This window comes from Orycteropus afer, unplaced genomic scaffold (assembly GCF_000298275.1).
Source record: "Orycteropus afer afer isolate SDZICR_OR568_19922 unplaced genomic scaffold, OryAfe1.0 scaffold00018, whole genome shotgun sequence".
NCBI lineage: Eukaryota > Metazoa > Chordata > Mammalia > Tubulidentata > Orycteropodidae > Orycteropus > Orycteropus afer.
Genome location: NW_006921605.1, coordinates 2,294,035 through 2,303,945, shown reverse-complemented (window position 1 = coordinate 2,303,945; position 9,911 = coordinate 2,294,035). Strand labels below are relative to the sequence as shown.

The window sequence follows — 9,911 nt, the reverse complement described above, 5'->3', positions numbered from 1 at the left end:
TAATTCCAAAATCTGGTCCACTGTAATCTCTTCCTGTTGACTGTTTTTCTCTTGACTTTAGATGGGATACGGTGCATCGTGGATGAGACATTAGTCAGATGCTGGATTGTGTTCTCTTCCTCTGAGACTGTTTAGTTCTGTCCTTGTGGAGAGTTAAGTTGGTCTTGTACACGCTTGGTTGCAGGACTGGTCTCTTTTGCTTTGTTTTCACTCCTGGGATCTGGTTCTTGTCTAAGACACAGCCTCTCTGGGGTTTCCGTGGAAAGTCCCAGATGCTTCCTGGGCCCTTCTAATTTGGTGGGACGTGCCCTCCCTCTCTGCCTTCCCAGGGCAAGGAGATGTCAGGAGCTTGGCTCAGTGTTCTCAGCCTTGTAGCTGCTGCTCTCTGCTTCAGTCCTTGGAGTCCTGTCCCATGAGTGTGAAGCACCAGAGGCAGCCCAGGACTATGGAAGGTTTGCACACAGGTTTTGAGGCCTTCCCCCTGTGGGCCCTCCTTTCTGAGTCTCGCTTCCTTGTTTCCCGGCAGCCTTGGATTCCTGTTTCTGACTCTGCAACGCAGTCAGATTGCTGCTTTTCGTGAGCTGTGTGAATGATGACACCCTGGGGAGAAGCCAGGTCAAGGTGGGCCCAGGCAGGCACTGCCTCCTCAAGGGCCACACCCTCCAGGTCCTGCCTGCTCGCTTGTTCCCTGGTGCCTGTTGTATTTTGTCCATTGCTTATTGCTATTGGCAAGAGTGTTAGTCTAACACTAATTACTCTGTCATTACTGGAAACCAGAAGGTCCAATCAATAAATGCATTACAGACCAAAAGACAAGGAGAACAGAATAGCCTGGTCTATGCAGGACGTGGCATCAGACTCGGAGATGTGTCTCCTGCAGGTGGTCGTTACCCACTGAGGGAGCTTGCAGGAGTGGGGGGCGAGTCTGTGCCAGCTGGTGCCTGCAGAGACCTGGAGCGGGGCCAGTGCAGGCAGCTGGAGGTGAAGGGAGCGTGAGAAGGTGCCTGGGACGGCTCTGCCCAGCGGATGGGCTCGAACGGGGCTCTCCACGAGCAGGCCCTGTCGTGGTGCTTTTCCTTCCCCGGGTCCCAGGTCCTTCCCAGCCTTCCTCACGCCTCCTCTCCAGCTTGCGCTCGGCATGGTCACGTTTTCTAGACAACGTAGATGTTTGCTGTGTGTGTGTGTGTGTGTGTGTGTGTGTGTGTTTGAGAGGCCTTGTCAAGCTTCATTCTGAAACCAGGGAAGTAAACATTGTGCTTCCTCCCGCTGAAAACGCTAAGCTGGCCTTTGGCTCTGTGTTGCACTGATTCTGCCCTGCTGTGTGCCCGAGTCCTGATGGGGCACAAGATGGTGTGGTCCTCCCCTGAGCACACACCAGCCAGGACGCAGCTGGTCCCCTTCCAGCTCTCGGAGAGGCTGGCCTGCAGAGGGGCCGCCGCTCAGCTCCAGGTGGGGCGACCTTAGGGTAACTGAAGGGGCGTCACTGATGTTGCTTTGTCTTCACCCACGTAGCTCTTTTGTGTGCCCTGAGGTTCTTCATTCAGGCCAGCCCAGGGGAACAGAAACTACAGAACCGGAGGGCCGAGCAGCCTTGCTGGTTGGTCTGCGAGCTTGGCTCTATGGGCACTCAGCCTCCTCTGCAGGGACCGGCCCCTTTGTGGCTGCAGACTGGTGTTTCTCTTGCTGAGAACGTGCTGTCGTGGCCCCTGGGGCAGGCTGGCCTTGATTCTCTTCAGGAGCCCAGAAGTGGCCCGCAGTGAGGGCAGCTGGGCTTGCTTTCCCCGGGCACCCCGTCCCCACCCTTCACCCCTTGCTCTCTGCTGGACTGCCGTATACCTGGACAGCCTTGCGTTCGTGCGACTGACTCTCTCCTCTTTCCCGGCAGGTTTTGCATGCAGAAATGTGTTCGTCTGGTGCCGGGAGTCACACTGGATTTGATAGAAAAGTAAGTCACAGTTTGACGCTCTTGTGGCTTTGGGCCCTGAGAGGTTATTGTTCTCCTTTTATTTTGGTTTTCAGACGGGCTGCCGTCACGCGGGCATGGTTCCCTTGCATCTGGGTATGTTCTTGCGTTCTCTGATTAAGACCATGCTCATGACGCCCTGTCGGTGCTCATTGTGAGGACAACCAAGTTTGAGGCCTTGTTCAAAGTCAAAACAAAAAATAGTATTCTTTGGAAAATGTAAAAATCCTCCAAACACTAAGCCAAAGCGAAAAATATATACATGTTGCTGCACACATGGACCGTTTCTGCTTTCCCCTGACTGGAGTAGCTTCATTCCAGCTCAGCTTCCACGTCATATATGTGCAATTTAGCCTCCATGTTATGTACATACCGCTCAGCCTCCACGTTACATACGGTTTAGCTGCCACATTACATACAGTTTCGCCTCCACATTACATACATACGTGTAAGCCTCCACATTACATACGTACGTATGGCTTAGCCTCCATGTTACATACATACGTGCGCTTAGCATTCACGTTATATACAGTTTAGTCTCCACGTTACATACATATGTATGGCTTAGCCTCCATGTTACATACAATTTACCCTCCACGTTACATACGTACGTATAACTTGGCCTCCATGTTACATACATACGTATGGCTTAGCTTCTATTGTTACATACAGTTTAACCTCCATGTTACATAAGGCTTAGCCTCCACGTTACATACGTATATGGCTTAGCCTCACATTACATACAGTTTAGCCTCCACGTTACATATGTACGTATAACTTGGCCTCCACATTACATATGTATGTACGGCTTAGCCTCCACGTTACATACAGTTTAACCTCCATGTTATATATGGCTTAGCCTCCACGTTATGTATGTGTGGCTTAGTCTCCATGTTACATACATTAGCCTTCACGTCACATACGTACAGCTTAGCTTCCACATTCCATGCAGCGCAGCCTCCACGTTACATACATATGTACGGCTTAGCCTCCATGTTATGTACAGTTTATCCTCCACGTTACATATGTACGTACAGCTTAGCCTCCATGTTACATACAGTTTAACCTCCATGTTACATATGGCTTAGCCGCCACGTTTTGTATGTATGGCTTAGCCTCCATGTTATGTACATATGGCTTGGCCTCCACGTTACATACAATTTAACCTCCATGTTACATTTGGTTTAGTTGTGTTATGTATGTATGGTTTGGCCTCCATGTTACATACAGTTTAGCCTCCACATCACATACATACGTATAACTTGGCCTCCATGTTATATCCATATGTGTAGCTTAGCCTCCATGTTACGTACATACGGCTTGGCCTCCACGTTACATATGGCTTAGCCGCCAGGTTACGTATGTACGGTTTGGCTTCCATGTTACATACAGTTTAGCCTCCACGTCACATACGTACAGCTTGGCTTCCACATTCCGTGCAGCGTATCCTCCACGTTACACACATATGGCTCGGCCTCCACGTTACATGCAGCTTAGCTTCCACATGACTGTCTGGCACGTTCCACTCCCCAGTTGTCTTTGTCTCTCAGAGGAAACCAGTCTCTGAATCTGAATCATGAAACGAGTGCAGGTCAGACAGTGGCCCTTCTGAAGCGTTTCCCTTGGGTGTGGCTCGTGCACACTTCCCGTCCTCCTGCCGGCTTCCTGTCTGTTGTCTGGAGCCCCTGAGACTGAAGTGCTGTCTCATGACCGAGTCTGACCTGCCTTTGTTGTGGTTGGTGTGTTCTTTCACTCTTGACTCCACTTGAATAATTCAGACATGATGGAAAATTCTGGAGTTCTTTCTAAATCCTTCTGTTCCGAACCGCATGTCTTCTAGAACTGACGTGAAAGATAATGGTTTTCCAGGGCTTGATACGTAGAATCACACGTGTGAACAGCTAAGACCTAGATTTCATTAAATTAGAGAGGACGGGCAAGCCTGCTTCTAGGTTTCTCTCCTGGGAGCAGCGTGCTTTGTATATAATGGAAAATACACACAGACAAGGCCTAAGTGTCTGTCATTGGGAGCAGGGAGTAAATTACCACACAGTTCTCTGCTGGGGAAGTTTGTCAATAGCAGATAAAAAGAAGGCGGCAGCTACCGTGTCTATGCAGGGGCTGATCTACCAGCTGCATCATTAAGAGAACAAAGCAATGGATTTTGACACACACAGTAGGATGCTGCAGGCATTTTAGAAACTGCCCAAATGCCATAAATGTGCTTAAGTGACACACGCATGCTTGCCTGAGAGCTGGGGCAGGATTTGTAGGAAGGAGAAGGGAACAGCCGTTAAGGGACTTTGGCTTTTTCTTTTCTTTCTTTTTTTTTTTTTAACAAGAGTATCTAAACTCACTGCCAGGGAGCTGGACCCGACTCCTAGCGACCCCTCCTTGGCCTTACGAGGTGGTATCTCTACGGAAGTAGATTGCCCAACCTTCCTTCCGAGGAGTGGCTGGTGGGTTTAAACCCCCAGCCTTCTGGTCAGCAGTCACATGCCTTAGGCACTGCACCGCCAGAGCTCCTGACGAGAGTATGTTGTTGTTGTTGTTGTTATATGCTGTCGAGTTGGACCTGACTCATAGCGACCCCTCCTTGGGTTTCCGAGGCAGGATCACTACGGAAGTGGATTGCCCCAGTCACCTAAAATACATACATAAGTGAATTTAGGAGAGGACTCGCCAGAAACCCACCTGGGGTCATTGTCCTCCCTGTTGCGTCTAGGGAGACACAGGACAGCCACGGCATTGGTTCCCTTCAGAGCGCCCTTGTTCCCAAGCAAGTGGGGTGGCTGGGACGAGATGGCATCAGAGCACCGTCGGTCAGTGCCGACAGGGCATGTGGACGGTCCGGCAGGGCCTCCCCTCAGGACTGGCTGTGCTACCCAAGGCTGACAGTGATCTTGAAACTGTTTTTGAAAAGCAGAGTCTGCCAAGGCAGGTGGCACAAGATGTTTGGAAAGATTGAAGGCCGACAGGTGGACTTGCAGGATGGGGGAATTTGCAGGCTGTGACTGAGAGGTGTGGGAGAGCTGAGTTCAGGGGACCCAGCGTGTCACACCTCCATCGCAGCAAATACTGAGACCGCTCGGCCGGCATGGGTGTGAGGGCAGGGGTGAGGCTTGCAGATTGGGGTTCTGTCGTATCGGGTACACACCGTGTGCCCTGTTGCTCACAGCCTCAGTTACAGTTCACGCTCCATCTCCCCTCGTGATGTGTCCTGCAGCGCCCACAGGAAGCCAGCTGTCTCATTCCTCTTATCACACCTGCACTGGAGTACAAGCCACAGTCCAGGCACACACCTTTGCTGGTTCTCTCCAGATTGTGAGCCGATGTGTCACCTGGTGACACGTGGCAGTGAGTCTGTGCTGTCGCCAGGGATGGAAAGCCAGTCATCTGCTGGGTGTGTTCCTCTTCCTGTCCACTCTGTGCCTTTCTTTCTTAGCAGGGTTTGCTTGTCAGAGTCGGGACACAGGGCCAGCTCTGTAGACAGGGCTGAGGGACCAGGTAGCGTGTTCTCATGTGGAGTATCTGCCAACCACAGCACAGTCCCGGTTGGACTCTGCTGTTCTCTTCTGGAGATGTGGCCTCCTTGGGGCTCTCTCTCAGGACTGTCACCCAGAGAGAGATGCTGTCCGCACGTGTCTGCTGGGCTTCCTGGGTGATAAAACTCAGATACCTCAGGGGACTGTTACCTAGAAAACTACTTGTAGATGCTAAACAAGCAATGAGGACACTGAGGATGATCACATAGAAAAGATTTGCCAAAAAATAAGAAAATAGACTAAAAGTTCTGGTGGTCAGCCCAGTCTGTCTGGTTTGGTTCTGTGGCAAGATTCCAGAGGAGTTTTGCAAAGCTGTTCTGTTAGAACTCAATTTGGACTCTATTCCTTGAGTCCTAAAACTCTCTCTCATGTATGTACATGTGTGTTACGTATGCATGTGTCTGTGTGTTTCACTTCCAGCAGAGGGGCACTTCGTCGTGGCTGGGTTTCCTGGTTGGCTCCCTCAGACAGTTCTTGGTTGACGTGTTCTCTTCTCCTGCCTTCCTTGGGATGTTCCCAGTTGGATTTGGATGCAGGCACTTCTCTTGTCCATGACGTTCGCCTCTGCCTCCGTTCTCAGATTCCCTGCCATGTGTGGCCGTGACCCCTCCAGATGCTGCTCAGCTCACATTCTTTGAGCTGTGTGGGCCCAGACAAACACTTGTACAAGTCCAAGGCTTCTGAGTGGAAAGAGCCCTAAAAAATCAGCTAGCTTGAAAATTTATTTTGAAATTTATTTAGTCAAAACCCTCCTTTGCCTGTGAAGGAACCTGGAGTTTGTTTAGTCCCGCTCAGCTTCCTGGGTGGTATTTTCCACCTGGTTATCGGCACAGCCAGCCTGGAGGACAGGCCTCGGACAGCCTGTCTGTGGCCTATCCGCCACACACAGGTTCCAAAGCCTCCCTTGGGTAAGGCTTTGCTGTTGAGTCAGCCTGCTCCCAGCCTGCCCTTGCCCCAGACTGAAAATGTGCAGAGCAACATGGCAGATGCACCCTAAGCCACAAAGACAGCGGTGGGCGCGTTGGACCCCGTGAAAATGTAAGTTCTGTGCTCTCTGAAAGACAGTGCTGAGAGAGTGAGCAGACGGACACACAGGGCCAACCCCAGGTGCCTCCAAACTCCAATAGAAAGGTAGGGAAACCCTAGTTAAAAGGAGCACGCAAAGTGACGGGACGGTTCAGCAGAGCTGGTTGAAGGGCGGCAGGTCTGCCTGTGCAGATGATCAGCCGCTGGGTGAATGATGGCGGCACACAGTCCCGCAGAGCTACGCAGATGCTGAAATACACAGAGCCGTCTGCCCAGAAGCAGCTCACTCCGTGGCAGTATGGTAACGTGCGTGTTGGTGGACACCCTGACAGAGTAGAAGGCAAAACGCCTGCCAGAGCGCTCTATGCTGCTGGAGCAGAAAGAGCACGTCGTCGGACTTGACAAACGGCCGTGTCTTCTCACAGTCCAGGCGGCTGGCCGTCCGGCGCAGGGCGCGGGCTCCAGCAGAAGGCTCTCTCTCCCTTGTTGCTCTGGGGGCAGTGCTCGTCCCGTTCTCTGGCTCTGGGGTCATCCTATGTGGTTTGGCAACTTCCCTCTCTGCTTTAACACTTGTTTACTCTCTCTTATGTCTCAGAGGAGATTGAGTTAAGATGTGCCCCACACTAATAATGCCTCGTTAGCCTAACAAAGCGGGAGTCTAACCACCAATACAGGGGCTGGGATTTACAACCCGTATTTTAGGGGGCACACAGTTCTATCCATAACATGGACGCAAGTCAGTTGATTTTCTATATTCCAATAATGAGCAACTGGAATTTGCAATTAAACATGCAACACCATTTACATTACCCCCCAAACCTTTCTATGTACAGTATCATGGAGATAATTATTAAACTCTGATCAGAAAAAGTAAAGGTCTAAATAAACGGAGAGAGATTCTCTGTTCATGGGTAGGAAGACTCCATATTATTATTAAGTATCAGTTCTTCCCAAGTTGATCTGTAGATTCAATGCAATCCCAATTAAAATCCCAGTGAGTTATTTTGTGGCTGTCGACACGGTGATTCTCAGGTATAACCTTCTCTGTACCCACTCACTATCTCATCATCCAGCGTTTTGCGTTCATGACATTAATAAAAAATCTACTGCCCAACTGTTTTGCACATTAACAACATACGTCTGATGGTAAGGAATGCCAAGGTACAAGGTGACAGTAATGCTGGGTGTGATGGTTAAGGTTAGGTGCCAGCTTGGCTGGGCCGCGGCTCTCAGTGGTTTGGCAGTTACACGTAATGAAATTTGGCAGGTATGTATTGTTGTCGGGACCGCATCACCTGACCTCCTCTAACTTGATGAAGTGGGAGAGGGAGCAACAGCAGCACGCCTCCACCCTCCAACCTTTTCACCGGTCTGATGTCAACCATCCCTCTCACGGCTCTCTCTCCTCCTCTGCTGAGTTCGATAATTCATTGCAGTGGCCACACAGAACTCATAGACAGCATTCACGATTATGATGTTTATTAGAGAAGGATCAGGAGCTCTCAGGGTACAGTTCTTTGATCAGGACAGCCCCCCTCAGCTGTACCCTGAGACGGGTTTCTCTCTGGCCCTCGGTCCCTTGGCCTGGCCTCTACCCTGCTCAGGTAAGTGTTACAGAGCCCTTTGAGTTCTGTCCGTAATGCCTGGAGGCATCCCACTCCACCAGCAAGGCTGCTCTCGAAGGCCCAGCTTTCTCAGCCCGTGGGCTGGGACGCTCCTGGTTCTACTGCCTCTGCTGCTTGCCCTTTCTGCTGACAGCTCTGTCCCCTGCACTGGGGAGGTTCAGTGCAGGGATCTCAGGTCCAAAGGATGGACTCCATTGCACCTCTTCTTTCTTGGTAGTAGGATTTCCCCCCACTTTCTGCCTCTGGAAGGGCTCATTATATGCTTAACAAGATGGGAGAACTGACCAATCCCATGTTAGGGTTCCCTATACCTTATGTGCATCGTTAGTCCCCATGAACCATATTTACATTCTTAGCAAGCTGCCCAGTTCCTTGCTGGGCCACAGCACCTCACACTTGCATAATCCCACCCAGTCATCTTGTGGGTGTCACAAAGACCACGCTAGAAGGGCCGTAGCAAGCAAGTCACTCTGATCACTGAGCAGTGATGATGTCATTGGATCGCTATGTAATGATGTGATTTGGCAGTTATGTAATGATACAGTCATCCTCCCTTGTGATCTGATGTGGTCATCTTCCATTTTCACATAGTGACGATTTAGCATAACAACCTGGTCTTTGGAGCAGAACCATGGCGAGGAATGGGTGTATCCCTAGCAGTGGGGCTGCTGGCTCATGGGGTCATTTCTATTTCTAGTTTGTTTGTTTGTTTAGAAAATACTGTACCATTTTCCACAGTGGATGTACCGTTTTATAGTCCCACCAGCAGTGGATAAGGGTTTGAATCCACATCCTTGCCAACGTTTACTGTTACCTGTTTTGTTTGTTCAATGACTGCCATTTTTGCCAGGATGAGATGACACCTCACTGAAGTTTTAATTTGCATCTTCAGGGTCGTGACCCTGAAGTTTTAATTTGCATCTCTTTCATGGGTCGTGACCATGAGCATGTGTTCGTGTGTCTGTCTGCTGCTTAGATGTCCTCGGTGGTGAAGGTTTGGTTCTTGTCCTTTGCTCATTTCATAATGGGGTTGTCTGTCTTTATGTTGTTGACTTCTTGCAGTTTTCTATAGGTTTTAGAGGTTAGACCTGATCAGATAAATTGGTTTTGAAGGTTTTCTCCTAGTCTGTAGGTTGTCTGTTTACTCTTTTAGTAAGTCTTTTGATGAGCACAAGTTTTTAATTTTTATGAGGTCCTATTTCTCTATTTTGTCTTCTGTGCATTTATTATAATGTTTATTACCCTATTTTTACAAAAGATTAGGTCTTAAGTTTCCTTACTATGTTGTCTTCCAGAAATGTTACGGTTTTAAGTTTAATATTTAGTGGTTTGATAGATTTTGAGTTAGTTTTTGTGTGCAGTGTGAGGTGTGGGTCCTGCTGCTTTTTTCTGCAGGGACGGTTCCAGTTTTGCCAACACCGTTTATGAAAGAGACTGTTTCTGCCCCTGAATGGACTTTGACCCCTTGTTGACAATCACTTTTCCAGAGTTGTTGTTAGGTACATTAAGTCGGCTCCCAGTCACAGTGACTACTACAGTAAACAGAACGCTGCCTGGTCTGCCTCAACCTCGAGATCATTGCTTTGCCTGAGCCCGTCACTGCAGCCACCTTGTCTGTCTCAGCAAGGGGCCGCTTCCTTCTTGCCGACACTGTCCTTACCCAGCATAGCATCCTTTCCCAGTGACCAGTGCCTCCTGATAAGATGCCCAGGGGGCGGGGGTTTGCCACCTCTCTTCTAAGGATCTTCTTTC

The 9,911-nt window shown here is 49.8% G+C and overlaps 1 protein-coding gene across 1 annotated transcript in view; it reads left to right on the top strand.

The window, feature by feature from the left end:
* Window positions 1–9,911, top strand: part of RPTOR (regulatory associated protein of MTOR complex 1) — a 428,490-nt gene that overhangs the window by 271,589 nt on the left and 146,990 nt on the right. Inside the window, exon 7 of the mRNA XM_007959595.1 lies at window positions 1,886–1,945. Within this exon, the coding sequence (XP_007957786.1) occupies window positions 1,886–1,945 (60 nt within the window). The remainder of the gene's footprint in view (window positions 1–1,885; window positions 1,946–9,911) is intronic.